The sequence below is a fragment of the Mya arenaria genome, chromosome 12, assembly GCF_026914265.1.
Source record: "Mya arenaria isolate MELC-2E11 chromosome 12, ASM2691426v1".
In the NCBI taxonomy this organism is placed as follows: Eukaryota; Metazoa; Mollusca; class Bivalvia; order Myida; family Myidae; genus Mya; species Mya arenaria.
Genome location: NC_069133.1, coordinates 17,877,398 through 17,898,005, shown reverse-complemented (window position 1 = coordinate 17,898,005; position 20,608 = coordinate 17,877,398). Strand labels below are relative to the sequence as shown.

Here is a 20,608-nt window from a genome sequence, read left to right as displayed (position 1 = left end):
TTAAGATTTAGCGAAATAAGCGTAGCAAACGGGCCCTTTCATTAAAATATTACTTCAAGTCATCTAACTGCCTTACAATACTATCTCATTGGCTAACACATTGTGCACATAAAATCTGAGGCTGGCAATGTGTATCGGGTGAGTCGTATTAGGCGGACCTGCGAAAATTGAAATTCTTAATGATAAAGCCTAGTGCTTAATGATTAACTTTCTGCAATTTTATTGTCTGAAATGAAGGTTATATTCTAAATGGAGTTTACAGCGAATTCTGATATGATGATACTCTACTTTTTATCTAAACCTTAAGTACAAACTTTAAGAAATGCCGTTCAGGTTCGTTTAGTCCACATCGATATGACACTGTATTTAAAGAGATTAATTTCGTGCGTCGCTTCATTTTCGATACGATCGCGAATAAGTACGTTGAAATCATGAACGCTTTGTGTGTTATTGCCTTAGTTGCTGTTGCTGACTATGCATATGTAAGATTTTTTATTTATATTACTGCTTAAAGATTGGACAAATTTAACAAAGGAAGATTATACTATGTTGGCATATTACTGCCGTAAGATAACCTGATAGCGTTCCCGAATTGTTTCGTGTTAACCATAACCATAACCATCGTCTTACTACGTTAACCAGTTAGTGTGTTACTTACTTAGTGGAAATCGCAAACCATAACTAGTTAACATGTTAGTGTCGTACAGTTAAAAGGTGGCATGTTAGTGTCGTAAAGTTAAAAGGTGGCAGTTCTGGACACTTTCAAGCCTGGGTTTAGTCTAATGAGTTTTATCTTACCAAAAAGGTAACAAGAATAATAACTAGATAGCTAGATAATTATCGCTAAAATTAAGTGGTTAACACAAAACAATTCCCGAACGCTAACAGGTTATCTTACTGCAGTTATATGCCATTATAGCAACCTCATATTCAAGAAAAGAGTTGATACTTTCAGGCGACTGTTTGCACGAAGGACAGCAACTGTGCAAGCAACCAGTGTTGTTATATCGAGCCAGAGGTTTTCATAGTCAGCAAGAAGCGCCTATTGTTTCCGACAACATCAAGATTTGGCTTGGGTCAGTTAGATATTTTCATACATTTGTATTGGTATTTATGATAATAGCATTCGGAACTCCTCGGTCATTTTCCATCGAAAACAACATCGGAGGTATGCCGGTTTATCAATAGAAGTGGTTCGTAAAATGTTCAATAATATATTACTTAATTGTAGTGATAACGTGTATTTTGTAAATTTTAGTTTAAATTGATTGCTAGTGAAGTGTTTTATTTCATAAATGATTAAGATTCCCAAGAGGAAAGTCATAAAGTTTCACTGCTGAATTGAAATTACTACGTGATCTACTTGCAGTGTAGTTATATATAAAGATTTCTGACATTGTAAACCGTCCATATAAATCTGAGGTTGTTTTCGATGGAAGATGGCCGAGGTGTTCCGAATGATAATAAAAGTTATATCACTGACCAAACTGCGTGTGCCTTTTACGCTGATGTTTTATTATTTTATTATTATTGTTTAAATATACTTTTACATGAGACTGTTCAGACGTGTGTGTGTTTGTGTGTGTGCGTGCGTGTATGCGTGTGATTATTATTATTATTATTATCATTATTATTATTATTATTATTATTATTATTATTATTATTATTCTTATTATTATTATTTTGTTATTATTATTATTATTATTATTATTATTATTATTATTATTATTATTATTGTTATTGATAATTATTTAATCATTTAGGCGTATGTGAGGACTACAAGTCCGAAGGTATGGCCTGCTCTCCCCTTGAGAAGATGAACAACAGATGCAGCTGCGGCCCGGGCATGTCCTGTGAGTTTGTTTGGCTTTCTACAACCGTGCCCACCCGTCTTATTCCTAGGACGCTCTACTACCCGGGCCCCGGCTCTTACGAATGCGTTAAACATACATAATGGTTGACACAACTACTTTCAAAGGTGTTTGATTGAATTTAATTTTGTTCAAGCCTTCAACTCCGCAATAAAATACAACTGACAATTTGCTTATATTGTCCTCGTACCTTTTTGTTATCTGATACTATTATAGATTGTTTATAAAGTGGAGGTATATATTGTCGTTTGCCAAAAGACTTGTCTTTGAAACGTTGGCTATCAAGTTAAGTAATGATCGGCGCAAATCAGAGGATGGCATGTAGTATCACGTCGCACTGACGCTAAATATGAACTGACGGACTGTCCAAGATAGTTGGGTGTGCCACGGTTATACTGTCATTGAGCTTACTCGTATTATTGCTGTTGTCTACGAGTTTTATTCGCATATAAAGCATGCATAGTGTTTGTGCCATTACACTAGACTAATCATAATAATCGTTGACAGGCTTTCCATTAACGCTTGATGCACATCCGTTTCCGTTATTTTTCGCTGCGGACACATCCGTCCATGAGCAGCGTTGCCACTATGTGTTTGCGCATAATCTCTGTCACACTTTAATGAACTTTTTCCTCGACGTATAACTAGCCCTTTGACGTGGGGTGGTCGGAATATTTTGTTTGATGTAGATCTAGTGGGGTGGTCGGAATATCTAGTTTGATGTAGATCTAGTGGGGTGGTCGGAATATCTAGCTTGATGTAGATCTAGTGGGGTGGTCGGAATATCTAGTTTGGTGTAGATCTAGTGGGGTGGTCGGAATATCTAGTTTGGTGTAGATCTAGTGGGGTGGTCGGAATATCTAGTTTGATGTAAATCTAGTGGGGTGTTCGGAATATCTAGTTTGATGTAGATCTAGTGGGGTGGTCGGAATATCTAGTTTGATGTAGATCTAGTGGGGTGGTCGGAATATCTAGTTTGGTGTAGATCTAGTGGGGTGGTCGGAATATCTTGTTTGATGTAGATCTAGTGTCGTCGTTTCACGCATGTTGTTCGGGTTGACAATGCGTGTGGTTTAAACTTTTAAAAAGCTTCTCCATTCGAAGCTTCTTCTTTTAAACCATCGAATAACTCGCGCTTGTCGTTCATTGCCATGCACAACAGTGCGGACCATCTTGGCAACATGCGTACGAGGAATTACCGCAAGATGAAAACTTTCCGTATGAAATAAGTCAGTTTAAAGTTACACTCTTATTCAAAATCAATACATACACATGTATAACAAACGGAAAAAATGGAATCTTTCGTTACTTGGCAAAATCACTGTAATCAAAACGTTTGCGTTCCCAAAACTTCTGTTCCCACTAACTGTCTTGGAAACACCATCTGAGACATGTTTAAAAATGATACAAAACAAAATGTACAAATTCTTATGGAATGGAAAACCCGATAAAATATCAAGAAATCAAATAATTCAAGAATATGAAAATGGTGGTTTAAAAATGCTCAATATATCTATTTTTGTCAAAGCAATTAAAGCAAGCTGGGTAAAAAGAATTGTTTTAAACAAACAATCTATATGGGTTAAATTATATATGCAAATGACCAAACAGTTTGGAGAAGATCTAATTTTTAAAAGTTGTATGGATCCGAAAAGCACTCAAAATCTTAAATTAAAATCTGTTTTTCTCACAGAAGTCATACAATCATGGGCATCGTTTACATATAAGACGGATACTGCGATCGTAGCAAAAGAAATTATATGGAACAACAGCAAAATAAAACTCCCTAATAATAAAACATTTTTTTACAAAGAATGGCATAATAGGGGTCTAAAATATGTCGAACATTTGTATGACTACAGAAAAAAAACTTTTTGACTTTAACGACTTATCGAGACTATACGATCTTGGTACACACGATTTTTTGAAATACCATGCTTTAATCAGCAGTATTCCTGATGACTGGAAATTCCGGTTGAAAAATGAAGGCATATCATATAACACACCAACTTACTTTGTAGATAAAATGGAGGAAAATACAAAAATTAGTAAACTAGTCTACAAGAATCTTATTATACAACTTAAACCTGAAAATAGAACTCGAGAAGAAAACTGGGAATCTCAATTTGATCTTAACTCTATACAATGGAAAAATGTGTACACACAGGCGCTTAAACTAACAATAGATACGAAACTTCGGGAATTCCAATATAAATACATAATGAATATCCTTCCAAACAATGATAAGCTTTACACGTACAATATTGTTGCATCAAGGTTATGTGATTTTTGTGTAATGAACATCGACTCAAACATTCATATGTTTTGGGAATGTCATATTTCGCAGACGTTTTGGGGTGAATTTAGAACATTCATAACAAACTCTTTCAATGAAGTGAGCTTTAGAGAACTATCATATAAAACCATTAGCTTTTGTGATTTAATGCCAAACAATGAAAAATTTGGTTATCAAGTAAATTTTATGATACTTCTAGGAAAATATTTTATTTTTAAATCAAAATGTGAAGGAAAAATACCAACATGTGCCATGTTTGTCCAATATCTCAATAAACGACTAAAAATAGAGAAAACAATAGCAACAATGAAGAATAAAATCAACACCTATAATAGACGATGGCAACAATTAGAACACTTATTATCTTAGTAAAACAGCTCCAGTGTATAGTAGTATTGTAAAAGCGCATTTGAATGAAATATCCACCAAAGAACTGTACTTTATAAGATCCACTCTTTTAAAGCAAGTAGGTTTTTTTAAAGTTAGTAGGTGTTTTTTTTCATTTTTAAATTTAACATTTATATTAGGAACACTATTCCGAAACATCAAATACACACCACCTCTCCCATTTTTTTTATTTATTTTTTTTGTCTACCTTTTTTATTTGAAAACAAGTCCCAAACGCTAATAGAAATTTTCAAACAAAGAGTTAGATCAATATTTATTTGTTCACATTGATATTATTTAGTATAACGGTTTGTATTAAATGGTATGCATATATAATTATGTCATTTATAAATGTTTGTATGAATGAACATTTGGGCAATAAAAAAACAGAAACCGGAACAAACATATATTTTGACTGATAAACCTTCAACTACTTACTAAATAATGCATTTATGGAAATATTAATTAATGATAACAAGACTGTAACCGAGTATTAAATAGCAGAAAGCACAAAAGTATTAAATGTTTGGTAAATGCTTAAAGATTTACTGTGGTCTATTATAGTCTCATAAGGTAGAAATACCGTGTTTAATGTTCATTTTTCAGATTAAACTCGGAATCCTTCAAAAGAACCATCGTTTTCGACATTTCTACATCCTTTTTGGAATATCAAAACAATATTACTAAATTATGGTTAATCTTATTTGGGAGTAAGAATGCATCCTTAACCAATTAAATTTAATGTTCACTTACACAATCGAATAACTATGTTTAAAGGTGGCAAATAAAGGTTTACGCTTGAAAGATGGAACAACAAAAACGTATTACAGTCAATCCTGGTTGAACGGTCACCTGCTTTAAATGGCCACCTGCCTTAACGGGCCACTCCAAATTCCACCCGTACGTTTTTACTATATAATGTACGTGCATTAAGGGGCCAACTGTCTAACGCGGCCACGGCCACTAATTTTTGTCCCCATGAAGCCATATAAACACTAATTAGATGCAATTTTATTGCATTATTATGTGTATATCATTTGACTTTATTGTTGCTCATTTTCTAGGTCCCTTGCTATTTCTTATTTATGTAAATGACACTGTTCCTGTTATCAAAGCAAATATTGGGCTCTCCGCCGCCGACACCAGCCCGTTTATTACCGTCGAAGATCCAAAAAAGGCGACAACTATTCTCAATGGTGATTTAAATAACAAAGCATCAAGAAGATACATTATTCAAATACAAGTCATTAAATTTGCTTGCTAGGAAAACAGATATTAACAATCTCGAAAAAGTCACAATAAGTACAGCAGCCATCTATCGATATTTGGTAACCGTACTTTTTGCTTTTTATCTTATTAATAATAAAACAAGAGGCACATCAGTGCCTGTGCTCCACTGGCCAAAAGGTTCAAGCAAAGACCACCTAACGAACATTTTCGTCAAGTTTCATAGAAATACAATCATCAATTTTTGAGGAGAAGTTATTTAAAAAAAATTTTTACTTTAATAGCTCTGGCTGCCATGTTGTGCAGTGGACCGAAATGATTTGTGCAATTTGAGTAAAGGAGCACCAAACAAACATTTCTGTCAAGTTTTATCGAAAAAAGGTCATCGGTTTCGACGACAAGTCGTATAAAGTTTTTTTTTATTTTTTAACTCTCGCAGCCATGTTGTGCAGCGGACCGGAACCATTTGGGGAATTTTGGTTAAAGGGCATCCCGATGAACATTTATGTAAAGTTTCATCAAAATCTGATAATCGGTTTCTGAGAAGATGTAGTTTAACGTTTTTTTTTCTATTCTTAGCTCTGGTGCCCATGTTGTGCAGCAGACCAGAACTGTTTGGGCTATTTTGGTTAAGGACTACCCAAGTAACATTTCTGTCAAGTTTCATTGCAATACAATCATCGGTTTCTGAGGAGAAGTCGTTTAAAGGTTTTTCTATTTTTACCTCTGGGGGCCATCTTGTGCAGTGGACCGAAACCATTGAAGCAAATTTGATAAAGGACCATCCAAGGAACATTTCTGCAAAGTTTCATCAAAATCTGATCATCGGTTTCTGAGAAGATGTTCTTTAAAGGTTTTTCTATTTTTTTGCCCTGGCAGCCATGTTGTGCAGCGGACCGGAACCATTTGAGCAATTTTGGTTAAGTACCACCCAAGGAACAATTCTGTCAAGTTTCATCAAAATCTGCCTATCCGTTTCAGAGGAGATGTCGTTTAAAGATTTTGCTATTTTTAGCTGTGGCGGCCATATTGTGCAATGGACCAGAACCATTTGAGCAATTTTAATAAAGGACCACCCAAGGAACATTACTGTCAAGTTTCATCAAAATCTGCCGAACCGTTTCAGAGGAGATGTCGTTTAAAGATTTTGCTATTTTTAGCTCTGGCGGCCATATTGTGCAATGGACCGGAACCATTTGAGCAATTTTGGTAAAGGACCACCAAAGGAACATTCCTGTGAAGTTTTGTCAAAATCCGCTTATCAGTTTCAGAGGAGATGTCGTTAAAAGTAAAAGTTTACGCACGCACGCACGCACGAACTCACGACGGACAATCTGTGACGACATAAGCTCCATGGCCTTCGGCCAGTGGAGCTAATGACAAATTCGTCCAAACGCTATTTAAACTCGGCAAAATTACTGGAATGCACTTCTTATTAGACCATTGCATTTTTTCAAAACTAAAGTATACTTAAAATTATTTAAACGAAAAAAAGCCGCGATACATTTTGACTTATGAATGTTAACGTATACTTTTGTAGATTGAAGTATTACACCATGATGTGTTGCCAACCTTAAACGTAAGTAATATGACAGGTGACAATTCTAAAGAATAAATGTGTCCTGATTAGGTGTGTTTCGCCTTATTGTGCCTGCTGAGTCCAGATTTAAACTTGAATGCGGAGGGACACTGTGAACATTTGTGACGCGTCATGTCCCTGTGTTTAGCAGACATATGGTCGCTGAGATTGGTCGTATCATCACATTTGAACCCACAAACATCACAAGTTAGCTTCAACTGGCCACTTTCGCGTAGTTCATGTCTCTTTAAGTCCGTTGCAAGAGCAAATGATTTGCCACAAGTTGCACAAACGTGGTATTTCGTCTCGCCATGTTTGCTGCACCTGTAAAACATGTCATGTCACAAGTTATAAGGGATGCCCGCAATCTGGTACTTGAGTATAATGTATTAAAAACTCGAAAATTTAAATGAAACTTCATCAACATTACAAACATGCAATGAGTCCCTGGATGTGTAACATATTTCTCAGGACGATAAAACAAAATACTCAAAATGACCTTGTCCACTGAAACAAGGACCACATTATAATGTGCGAAACGCACCCTAAACCCCCACCTCATCCCGATCCCCAACTCAACCACCAAACGTTGCAAACACAGACTTACAAAAGCAAATCTAATCCTCTATATAAATAGTCATAATCATAGTATTTAAGTCAGTATATTATTATTACTCCGGCAAGAAAATATCTTCAATCTAACCTGTGTCTTGTTAAATGTGCACGGGAAGTAAAACCCTTCCCGCAACAACGATATGGCGATTGGCCAGAATGCCTTCTTTCGTGGTCTAAGAGGTGTTTCTTGTTTTTGAATGGCATCCCGCATTCTTTGCATACATAAGGAGTCTCCATATTCTGAAAGTATACGAATAACACAAAATTAATATTCCTATCCAATCAGTTGACAATCTCTCACAACAAATACATTTAAAAGTACAATCACACTTTCCTTTCAGAAATTTGACAAATTGATTAAATGTTCAAATCCGAGAATCAGTTGGTCAAGATTTTTAGGAAAACATGAGGATTTAAAAGAAACGAGTATCAATTTTATCGGAGCACTCGTTGAATGGGCAAAGAACGAGTGCGAGTATAAATAAGCTTACGCACAAACAAGTTACGGGGTTAGTTGGTGACCCGATATGGTTTCCTGTTGCCCTGTATATACCATATCGGGTCATATACTAACCCCGTCACGTATATATCACGTCGACGATCTGTTAACATGTTCAAATGTTGTATTTATTTATCAGAATAATCATCTGAATCGGAAATTAGACACCATTTTGATACGATATAAATTTGGTGACGCAATATGGAAAAATATGAGGTCACCGCTTGACCAATCCTGGGACAATGGCGTTGCGTCATTAATGTTGGAAGAGTGATTAAGTAAAATGTAGGTCGTAAACACATTTAAAAAAAAACAAAAAACAAAAAAACAACAACGCTGAATAGATAGTTGTTTACCTTCTTAAAAATTCGATTCTCATCATTCCATATTAAGGTCATGAGTGTGTCCAAATTTTATCACGTGATGACAATATTTGCGAAAAGGATACCCACATGATACCTACCTTTGACATCTCAAATATAAAGTTAACTTTGCTGTAAGTTTTTCTATTTTGAATTATAAAAAAAATCTAACAGATATTTGATATATACGTATTTATCGTTTTTATTCATTTATTAATGTATATGTGTTAAATATGTTGTAGTTCTTTATTTTTATGCCTTGTTTTATATATTGGATCATCGTAATTAGCTGATATTGGTTGACTTTGGTATGGGGGTTACGCCATAACAGAGATGCGCTCTAACTCCCAAATAAGATTAATTACAATAAAAACAATTGTTTTGATATACCAAAAATAATGAATAAATGTCGAAAACAATTCTGCTTATGAAGAATACCGAGTTGAGTTTGAAAGAAAGGTGCAGAAAGCACGGTATTTGTGCTTTATGAGACTATAGCAGATTACAGTAAATCCTTTATCATTCACCAATCAGTTAATATTTTTGCTTTTTTAGCTATCAAATACACGGTTACAATCAGGTTCTCAATAATTAATATTTTCCATAAATGCATTATTTAGTGAGAAGTTGAACGTTAATCACTCAAAAGTTATGTTTGTTATGCATGTGCATGTATTGATTTCGAATAAGAGTGTCGCTTAAAATGTGTAGTTAACATAAAAAATAAATGAAAATTTATGGAAAGACATACACTCATTTAAAGACTTAATTTAAATATTAGTTGGGTGTCATCTTATTAACCGTAAGAACAGCAATGTTTATTATTTTAACCAATCATTTCACTGGAGTTCATCACGTGACGCGTCATAACCAATGCTTTTGGTTGTAGCCATTCTGAGAAATAATTCGACGTGGGCGATTGCCGAACCAAAGTTCAGAGATTTTTTATTAACCTCCTCCTGATCTTCTCCTCCTCCACAGTGATTTTTATGCAGTATTATGATTTCGTATAATTAACATGTTCTTCCTGTTACAATTTTTATGGTTTACACCCTCGATATTAATCGTATCCATGTCCTTACCTCATGTGTGTAAAGTATTATTGTTCTGTTGTTATACCAGCTATGAAGTTTTTGAAGAATGTTTAGTTTCTATTTACTTTATGCATTTCTTGCTTATGCTAACAATGGATGACAGAGGAAAATTACACGAAACGAGGAACTCAATGAACATGTGTATCCATGGTTTTTGACTCACAGTGTGGCATGCTTGACATGATAATGTCGGCTCAATGTGAATACACTTTAAATTAGAGACAGAAGTTAAGCAAACGAAATTGACGGATTACTTTAAAAAATCAATTTAAAAATTTACATGTAGTTGTTGACTAATTGTTGGTGTATTTTGTTAATGCTATGCATTAGCTTTTATCTATTGACCATTGTAAACACACTTAATACAGGTTTGACTGTATCTACATTAAAGTTATGGAAGCCAGAACCGAGCCACATTTAGATGTTCTCTGTGTATTCATTCTCAATTTACAAGCGAATGACTCTATACAGTCTGAAAAAATGGTATGATTCATGCGATTCCATTTGTGTCGTCAGATATTGTTTGACGTTCAACTACGTGCCACAAGTCATTCATTGATAATTTCTGGTCCATGCGAACGTGTATTTCGTCGTTATATTTAAATTCGTACTTGATTTTCTGAACGGTAAAAATTGAGTTCATTTTGCATGAACCGGTAGACCTTTCGTGACCTTTGTAGGCGGAGTTTGGCAAGAAAGCAATGCTCTGATTGGGCGCTGGTGAATCATCGCGCGTAGTGATCTAACTACGATCTACTTTATTGCTAAATATAGCAGGGCACATGTTCTAATTTTGCATATTTTCCAAGAACCGCTTGCGCGGTTGATGGATATGCAAAATCGCGGCCGAGCATTCATACTGCATGAACGCATACAAATAAGAATCAATCCTTAAATGAATGCTCTCTATGGCATCATTTTCCACATACTTCCGAATAAAATATTTAAGAATGTTATTGTTTCTTTCCCATTTTATCTATCAATCCATGTACCTGTAACAGCAGAAACTTCAGATTAAGCTTCACGTTTCCTTCCAAAATTAAATCCGTGTTAAATCGTCGCATTTGTTCTTTATTCAGGAAGACTTAAACTTTCCATGCACACACTTTCAAGTTTAAATCTCAATCTGATTGAAACTATTAAAAACAAATACATGTTTTGCATCTGTATGTTTTTAAAGCGTTTTCTTAGGTCTGAAAAACGTCCCCCTGCCCCCTCCTGAGCTTTCATGTACGACTACACGTTCATCGATATTAACATACTTTCTTTACAATCAGTTTACAATAAATAAAGTGTATACTACAAAGCCATGTATGTGATAGAAAACAACTTGAATCGAAAAACATGATGTAAGATTATTAATTAATAGAAATCACCACTAATCTGTCCCTTTCCTGTGTTAATGTCATAATTAGCAAAACCACTAAGCTACCATGTGTACAGTGGCTCAGTCATATTGGCAGTTATTATGACGATCTCTGTCATAATCTGCAATTCGTTTTTGACCACCTACGTAATTTAAAACTTTGACACTGAAGTTGTGTGCTTCTTTTTTTTTTAAAAAAATCAATAATTCAAACAGAACATAGGTGGAAATTGCATGTTTATTTTGTATTAGGAACAATGCACACATCAATGTATTCACAAACGTATGGATTACAGCACATAGATCTATTTACAACAAAATCACATAAAACTTAACATACATATAGGATGCTCTAGGACATTTCTAATCTTTGCTTGCATTTGCAAATTGAACAACATGAAATTGACTATCGCTTTTGTCTATGTGAACACCGTCAAATTGTTATCAATTGATTGTAGTAAAACACTAGCATATGCTTTAACGTCAACATGTGTTTACATTATTCATAAAAGTTACATATAAGTTGTTTTCACTATTTCTGAAGTAAATATACCATAAAATGTTCTTAGAAAGAGCAAATATTGATGATGATGATGATGATGATGATGATGATGATGATCATTAAATACATATGTTTCGAATAACGTTCAATATATGTTATGGCAGAAATATATAAATATAAAGCCCAACATATGCTCAAACTATACAAACATTCTCATAATACTGCAATCATTTTTTATCATAAAATAGCTCTACAACGGTGAGTGTTGTGTTATACATTTTTTAGATTTTTTGTGATAAGACAGACCGGATCTTGTCGCAAATTGTTTTCCACATGTGCACTTGTATTTTTTCTCCCCGTAGTGAGATGCATAATGGTCGTCCAAGTCTCTTTTTACATAATATTGTGTCCCACAAATGTGACAAATGAACCTGGCTTTATTATGGAATATCCTTGCATGGTATGATAAATCGCCTTCAGTGGCAAAACATTTATTACAACAAGAACATTTGAAAGACTTGGGCTGGCCATGTGCACTGCCTCTGAAAAAAGATAGAATAATTATTACAGAATCTTTTTGTAGTTTTTCTCAAAACAGTCAAATTTCTTACATAAATGCATTTATGTTTATTAAACTTTTGGCTACTGAGCTTGTTTTTGTAGTTTTTCACTTAGTATTGGCATTGGCATATCATTATTGCCGATGCTGATGGTACATGTACATGACTTGTCAGTCTGTTTATAACTATCTAATGTATATGCAACTATTTTGCTGAAGCAAAAAAAGAACTTGATAATGGCCGTCACCAGCACAAACAAAACAGCCTACCTGTGACGGTTGAGGTGGCTTTTACTATAAAACTTCAGTCCACAGCATTCGTGTGGAGCAGATCCTATGTGCTTTCTCTCATGGACACTTAATGCTCCCCTATTCTTGTATACTTTCCCACAAATTCGACACAACAACATTCCCTGAAACATGTAATATACTGGTAGCGATTGGTACAAAACAACTTGGGTAGTGCGTGGTTTCGAAACATTGCTATTTTCGGAATGTAAAGTTTGAGCAGTGATATAAGGAAAAAGCTTTTTGAAGCATCTTAGCATTAATTTAACTCAGGACACAATTTTAAATAAACTACAGCATTGTTCATTCATGTACAGAGACACTTTAAGGGCTGTAACATACATTATAAAAACTATGAAAATATAGAACAAAGCAATCAAGACCTTTAACACTTCAGTTGCCACATTAATTTTATGTTATAATTAAAATTAAAATAAATAAATAAACACGAGATCGAAACTTTCGCACTGAATGAATATTTCTACCTTGATTTAAAAAAGGCAAAGCTCAATAATGAATGAGATTAACCTTAAACTGTTCAAATTTTGTTACAATGCATATTGTAATTACATATCTATGTGGAGGATGAACTATCATGAAACATCGCCAAGTGACTGTAGCTCAGCATGACTTATAATGTTAAAGATTATTTACGTCCATCTCAAGTTAATATAATTATTAAATACAATCAATTGTGTTGAAATGTTATATGATCATAAACTTGTTGGTCTATTAGTTCTACGAAGAATGTTGTATTCATCAAATGAAACAATATTCACTTATGTCTCTGGCTGAGGTCAGTATTTTTTCATAGCTTTAATTGTACGCATGTTTGCCTTGCCAAAGCATGGTGCTCTTACCAAAGAGAGGTAAGCCCAACGATTTGTCCTACCTCGAACAGCAAAGGCTATCTTCTATCCGACTTTGCAAAAGTATGTAAGTATTCAAACAAAAATATATCGATTATATCTAAATAAAGCCCATGCTAAGCGTACAACTGTTTTCTTTGCATAGCTAACAATTTATTATCGCCAGTGTAGCCATCCCCCTCTCTGTCAATATGGCGCCTAATTAACAAGTAAAATAGGCTCTCATTTCATTTAAGGAATGAATTGCGGGTTTGATGTCATTATCGGGGTATGAACGCAATTTAGCTGGTCTCATTATCGGGGTATGAACGCAATTTGGCTGGTCTAAGTGTGTGGAGTTCGAAGGACTCTACGCGTACTTTGACCAGCCTAATTGCGTTCATATACCCGATAATGACATCAACCCCGCAATTTATTTCTTATATTTATACCATTAGTTCATTATTTTATTCAAGAAACGTTAAAAAAAACTTCATTTCATTTCGGATTACCAAAAGATCAACCACTTGAAATCACTTTTTTTAAAACGTAAAATTGAAACACTTTTGGCAACAAAACGTTTAAAATATAACAACTTTGCACTTTCTAAAATGTTAATTTATATTTTACGGGACCTGCTGACACAATACAAACACTAACAAGATCAATAGTTTTCATGTATATTGTTATGCGATGAATTGCGATCCGAACATATCCGAAGATGTTGCGCAATTGCCGAAAGGCAGTTCATTTAAGGAATGGAAGTTGAGGTGTAAAAATTAACAAATTCAAACAAACAGTCAAGTAAAAACTTCAAGCAACTGTGGTTCATTATAATAGTAGCAGCGCATTACTGAATATGAACGTGTATGAAGCGTTCAGTATTAAAGTTAACCAAACAATGATGATTCAATTACTAGTAGTGTATTTGTGTCAACAGCCGCATAAATAACATTAAAATATACTAAGATCTCGGTCATCTGTTATTTTCACTCAAGGGGTCATATTCGTATCGTTAAATCCAAGTAACGCTATTTTATTGAAATCTTTAAATCTTGTTACTCAAAACAGTTACTATGGACCATACATTTCCTATTGACCGTAATAAATGGATTGTTAAAAAGTGAACAATAGTCAATAGCAAGAATTTAACAATTGGCGTAAACATCAATAGCACGGTGCAATATGATATATTTACTTTTCGTACATACCAAGTTGTAACTTAATGTTTCCTACTTTATACATACTTATAATCAGCGATAATGTTGTTACATATATGTGAAACATATATACAGTGCTTTCCATTTTACACTGTATGTTACATAAGAACAAGTCACTTAAACCTGTAATGTATTGTTAACTTAAAAACTGTCATCTCGAAAGTATTTTATTTTTTCATATACAACTGGCAAATGCAACATGAATATGAGTAGACTATTAGGTAAAGGTCAGCTCAGTTTAAATCTAAATTGAATATGCAGTACCCCATAATAAGGCGGTGAGCATTGGACTTACACACGGACCACCGGCGGTGTACAAACAGCAAAAATTGTCTTCATTCCCTTACAGCTTTTTACAGGGTAAATACAAAATTGCTCTCTGTTTCAAACCATGTGAAATGTGAAATGTTTCAGCTTAGATTTGGCAAAAAAATACTGGAATTATATTTTACCCTTATGTTCAATTCCATTTAACATTCTACATTTAGTGTTACCAATTTTGTTTTATGTTACAATATTATGCAATACTTGTTTATTTGTAGAATTTACCCTATTACTTTTGGAAGACACTAATAAAAAAGAAAATCGAGTCGTTTTATAAATTTATTTCAATGTACATCAATTCGTCATGACCAGTAAACATAATTGAACACATTTTTGAAAACTCATGCAATATCAAAGTGACATTCTTATTCAAAATCAGACATACACTTGTGCAACAAACATCAATTTTGACAGATATACCTTTATCTTCTTACTAAATAATGCATTTATGGGCAATATTAATTACTGATAACAAGATTGTAACCATGCAAGAAGCTTAAAAATATCAAATGTTTGATGAATGCTGAAAGAGATTACTGTGGTTACTATAGTCTCATTAGGTAGTTATACCGTGTTTTATGTTCATTTCTTTCAAATTAAACTCGGTATCCTTCATAAGAACCATTGTTTTCGACATTTATTAGTCATTATTGGAATATTATAACAATATTTTTAATGGTGGTAAAACTCTTTTGGGAGTAAGACTGCATTTTGAATAACGCTTCGGTTAAACACTGTTCGATAACATATAGAATTACTAATTAAAATGTGTCATTCCCTAAGAACAGCTTTCCAAGGTTCTTATTTTGGAAAAGTAAAATAAAAATAAAATGACATGACCCACGATTTGGGTTCGGATTAATTCTTACATTGAGATAAAAATGTAAAGAAAACCCTATGCATCGTTTTATTAAGGATTAATGAAACTGAATCGACCAATATCTGCATATTTAATTTAACACAGTTATATGTTACAATACATTGTTACAACATTTATACCGTCAATTTCACTCAATGTATATACCTTCTATAATGTTTCCATTTTAGGATAACAACAAATATTGAAAATCTTCTATAATTTCAAGCTTCATGATCAATAAGATGTTTCGCTGTGACTTCATGTGACGTGAAACTGAACAGCGCATGATTAGAAAATATCATACAGCAAAAAAGCAATTGTATGGAGCAAGTGACGCGGATCTATTTTCTATTGTCTTTTTTAAACAAATAATTAAATATAATTTATAAAAGAGCCTAATAAAACTTGCACTATCATTACTAAAGGGAAGTTTCTTTTTGTTTTTAAAAACATACTTTAGCCATCGAGCAATATCAAATGATATCAATCAGTTTTAATTAAAAACTAGAACTGTAAGCCAAAGGCTAACGAATACCCCCCCAACCCTTCCCTGTCTAGGTTGTTTGCCCTGGTCATTGACATCTGAAAGTTTGAAAAAGATTTATAGAAAAAATGAGAAAAAATGACCAAGGATTAGGCTAGACAAAGCTGTATAATTTTTGCCTATTTTAACTTATTCAGGGGCCATAATTGGAGACATGATCATGTGATTCCAACCACAATCACAGGGGCAAATGTTCTCACCATGGCTAAAAGTTTGAAAAAGATTCATTCAAAAATGACGAAGGAGTAGGACGAACAAAACTAATTTTACCCAATTTAACTCATTAAGGGGCCACAACTCCACTCAGGATCATGTGACTCCCACCAAATTCATGGAGGCAAAGGTTTACATCATGGCCATTAATATTTGAAAGTTTGAAAAAGATTTGCTCAATAGCTTCAAAGAAGAATCCTGGACAAAGCTAATTTTGCCCAATTTAACTCATTAAGGGGCCACAACTCCACTCAGGATCATGCGACTCTGACCAAATCCACGGAGGCACAGGTTTACATCATGGTCATTAATATTTGAAAGTTTGAAAAAAGATTTGTTCAATAACGACAAAGATGAATCCCGGACAAAAAAAAACGGACGGACAGACGGACAGACGGACAGACAGACAGACAGACGGACAACCCGATTCCAGTATACCCCCCCCCCCCAAACTTTGTTTTGGGGGTATAAAAAGGTTTTTAAATGTTGCAACAATAGACCGTTTGCCTAACACTTTGTAAAAATTGAATTAAATTCAATCTTTGGTATTGTTAGGTTTGCGTTATTTATAAACATCATTATAAACAACATAAAAAAACAGACAGCAGTGCAATAAATACTAGTAGTTAATAAAGACAATCATATTATTGAAATACTTCAGAAACAAGTCAAGTACGTACTCGGTAGCTTCAAAATAATCTCCATTCTATGGCACAGAGCCAAGTCAGAAACACAGATCAACAATACACATCCACAAACAACACACAATATATACATGTAGCAAATTTCTTGTTTGTTTTTAAGTGTAGCTGTTTGACACCACGGCCTTTATCTGTAAACATCTAACCTCAAAATCAAAACGGTTTCTCCGTGTTGGTCATAACCAACCTGCCTACCAAGCCTAGGGGGTACGGGCCAACAATATCTCCAATCTTTGATCGAAAACCAAGGGGACTGACGGTCCAATTTCTAGTTGCTTCCTTCGGGGGGTGATAAGAAAAACCGTTATGTGTTTCTTAAACACAAAATGTTTAACTATAAGAAGTGAACAAAATATTAACATTGAAATTAAATAAAGAAGGTCATACTCGTCTTCTCATTTCCCACTGTTAAATGCATTATCATGTAAACTCTACACGTACAATTTATATTCAAATTGTATGTTAAGACTGTTTTACATTTAAGCAACATCCTCTAGTACAGTCTTTTTTCTTTCTACCTTTTCTTAGTTTATAAACTCTTTATTTACTTGTTAATATTTTTTTTCTAGTTTAAAATTGATCTCTGCTTTTTTGTCTTTTTTTTTTTTAACAATATAAAAATGTCTATTCTTTTCTGTATCGATACCACCCTCACTTCTTAAATAAGCATTACATAATAAACACCATATGTTATACATTACGTATGTATATGATCAATTGTATTGTGCAATGTGAAATATTTAATAATAAAAAAGAAAAAAGAAAAAAAGAAGACTGTTTTACTTCGTTATAAAGTGTGTGTATACAAAGTGATACATTACGTCAGAAGGCACCATTTTGCTTCAAATGATAACTAACAACAAAGATAACTTCTCATTTTTTGACCATTTTAATTAAAACAAAGGCAGTCTATGTCGCTTCAAGGGTCCCGCCTTTTTACCGGAGATTCATTAGGTGATTCGTTTCCTCATACACAAACCCGTTTTCAAAATAATGCTTTAACAGTGCTCCATCAGGTGGCGGTTATGTGAAAAGATTAAAATCTTTTATGAAGACTCAACTCTCAATTCAACTCGAGCAACAAAAAGGCCGAAGGCGGGGCTCTGTAAGCAGCGTATACTCCGCTACGTTTCATTTAAACTTTTGAAAAAATAATTAAGTTATTCTTGTTTAAAGTCAGATAACAAAGGTTCCCATAAAACTTTCAAGCGACCCCTCCCCCCGAAAAAAATACGAACTCAAACAAAAGATGTCCTTGGCAATAAGTTGACAAGTAAAGATCAGTCCTTTAAATTGGCAATGAGTTAAAATGTAAACATCAGTCCTTTAAATTGGCAATGAGTTGAAATTTATACATCAGTCCTTTAAATTGGCAATGAGTTGAAATGTAAAGATCAGTCCTTTAAATTGGCAATGAGTTGAAATGTAAACATCAGTCCTTTAAATTGGCAATGAGTTGAAATGTAAACATCAGTCCTTTAAATTGGCAATGAGTTGAAATTTATACATCAGTCCTTTTAAATTGGCAATGAGTTGAAATGAAATGTAAACATCAGTCCTTTAAATTGGCAATGAGTTAAAATGTAAACATCAGTCCTTTAAATTGGCAATGAGTTGAAATTTATACATAAGTCATTTTAAATTGGCAATGAGTTGAAATGTAAACATCAGTCCTTTAAATTGACAATGAGTTAAAATGTAAACATCAGTCCTTTAAATTGGCAATGAGTTAAAATGTAAACATCAGTCCTTTAAATTGGCAATGATTTGAAATGTAAACATGACTTATTTACAAGAACGTTTGTGAACTTTCAAAGATGAACGCCACGAAAAGCACTTCCCGCAAGTTTCGCATTTATAGCTAGGTATGCCATGCTTTCCTTTAGTGTGAGAGTTTAAGAAGTCTTTAGAAGAAAATGTTTTGCTACATTCATTACAGGCGAATTGTGAATGAACATCAACAGAGGCTTGGGGATTAGATGAACAAATGCGCTGATGTCGTTGTAGTGAAGAATGTCCTTTGAAAGTCCGATTACAAAATGAACAAGTTGAAGAAGGCAGGCCTTGATGACTTGCACAATGAAACCTTAGCTGAGTTTTCTGATTGAAGCCACGTTTACAAACTTGACATGTATGTTTGTAGGTGCCTTCATGTCTCTTTTTGTGAAGATTGAAACCATACTTTGTCTTGTAAACATTCCCACATTGGTCACATATATATTCCTTTGTTGCTGTAGCTGATGTAGAACTAGAAGGTTTTGTTTGGGTACTCGTTTGTGGATCCATTTCCATTTCCTCGCTGTGAATGTTCAAGTGACGCTTAAAGTTGCCAAGCTTGTTGGTACAATAATCACACAGATCGCATTTGAAACGTCCGATGGACACAGTGTCTTCAGGCAAATTTATTCCAGAAATGTTCAGAGATCCACTGATAACATTTATCTGAAAACAACAACAACAAATAATCACTCATTCAAAAAAACATGTATTTATAAATTTGCTCATCACTATGTAAGTGACACACCAAACAGTACATAGATTTTTACGTGTAATATTGACTTGATAAACCAATTGTGCCAAGATTGCTTTTCAATAGTACAGCTCATTCGAAATTAGTTATCATAGTTTCTTACCGCGACGAAATCTCACTTTTTTTTAGAATACACTAGTATTTTTAATAATAACAGGTATTGTCGCATCTATAGATGACGTAAAATTTTTGTTCGACTTACTAGTATTTGAAAAGAAAAGTCAAATTGCGTCACAATGACAGAACGCGTGTAGGAATAAGTTAAAATCTAGTAAGTGGGTACATAAATTGCATTCGCCGTTGTTTAAAATCCAATATTTGTTTAGAAGAATTGCGGTATATATTCATAATGTATCACTCAATTAGGGCAAATAGTGGGGATAACTTGCATCGATAACTTAAAATGCTATGATACAAAAAAAAACTCTGCGATTTATAATGTTGTTGTTCGCCGCTTATAAGCCAAATGATTAGTAGTTTCATCTAAACATGTCTTTGCCCGTGGGTTTTCTATTTATCACTAGTTTACTTATACATTAATGTCGATCACTACAGTTAATGGTGTTGTTATCTGTAGACCTCGACATGTCTATACTCGATATACTTATTCTTCGTTGTGACAAACTTTATTTGTTTTTTATAACTAAAACAGGTAAAACCCCTTACTATTTCTGTAAAAATGGCAGTGTTTACGACTCTCACTTTTAATTTTGTGACCGACTTT

General features: G+C 33.9%; 2 protein-coding genes across 4 annotated transcripts in view; one reads left to right on the top strand and one right to left on the bottom strand.

The window, feature by feature from the left end:
- The first annotated feature begins 418 nt into the window (after positions 1 to 418).
- On the top strand, positions 419 to 2,042 carry LOC128210998 (U3-aranetoxin-Ce1a-like). Its single transcript, XM_052915364.1, has 3 exons — positions 419 to 482; positions 956 to 1,076; positions 1,764 to 2,042. Exons 1-3 carry the CDS (start codon positions 432 to 434, stop codon positions 1,952 to 1,954), a joined length of 363 nt encoding a protein of 120 aa, XP_052771324.1. The 5' UTR covers positions 419 to 431; the 3' UTR covers positions 1,955 to 2,042.
- Positions 2,043 to 3,172: 1,130 nt separating this feature from the next.
- Positions 3,173 to 20,608, bottom strand: part of LOC128211226 (zinc finger and SCAN domain-containing protein 12-like) — a 39,664-nt gene continuing 22,228 nt past the window's right edge. Inside the window, exons 4-5 of one of the 3 annotated variants that reach the window (XM_052915778.1) lie at positions 8,064 to 8,215; positions 3,173 to 7,684 (exon numbers count right to left, since the gene is read on the bottom strand). In XM_052915778.1, coding sequence (XP_052771738.1) covers positions 7,408 to 7,684; positions 8,064 to 8,215 — 429 coding nt within the window. In that variant the 3' untranslated portion in view covers positions 3,173 to 7,407. Of the gene's footprint in view, positions 7,685 to 8,063; positions 8,216 to 11,561; positions 12,341 to 12,627; positions 12,771 to 16,485; positions 19,797 to 20,608 lie in introns of those variants that run through there. The other 2 variants (XM_052915777.1, XM_052915775.1) reach the window with 2 other exon arrangements.

Excerpts from the sequence above, each read along its gene's own strand:
- LOC128210998 (XM_052915364.1), top strand. The coding sequence starts at position 432 with ATGAACGCTTTGTGTGTTATTGCCTTAGTTGCTGTTGCTGACTATGCA. Across the intron at positions 483-955 it reads CTGTTGCTGACTATGCATAT|GCGACTGTTTGCACGAAGGA; the intron begins GTAAGATTTTTT and ends TGATACTTTCAG. Across the intron at positions 1,077-1,763 it reads AACATCAAGATTTGGCTTGG|GCGTATGTGAGGACTACAAG; the intron begins GTCAGTTAGATA and ends TTAATCATTTAG.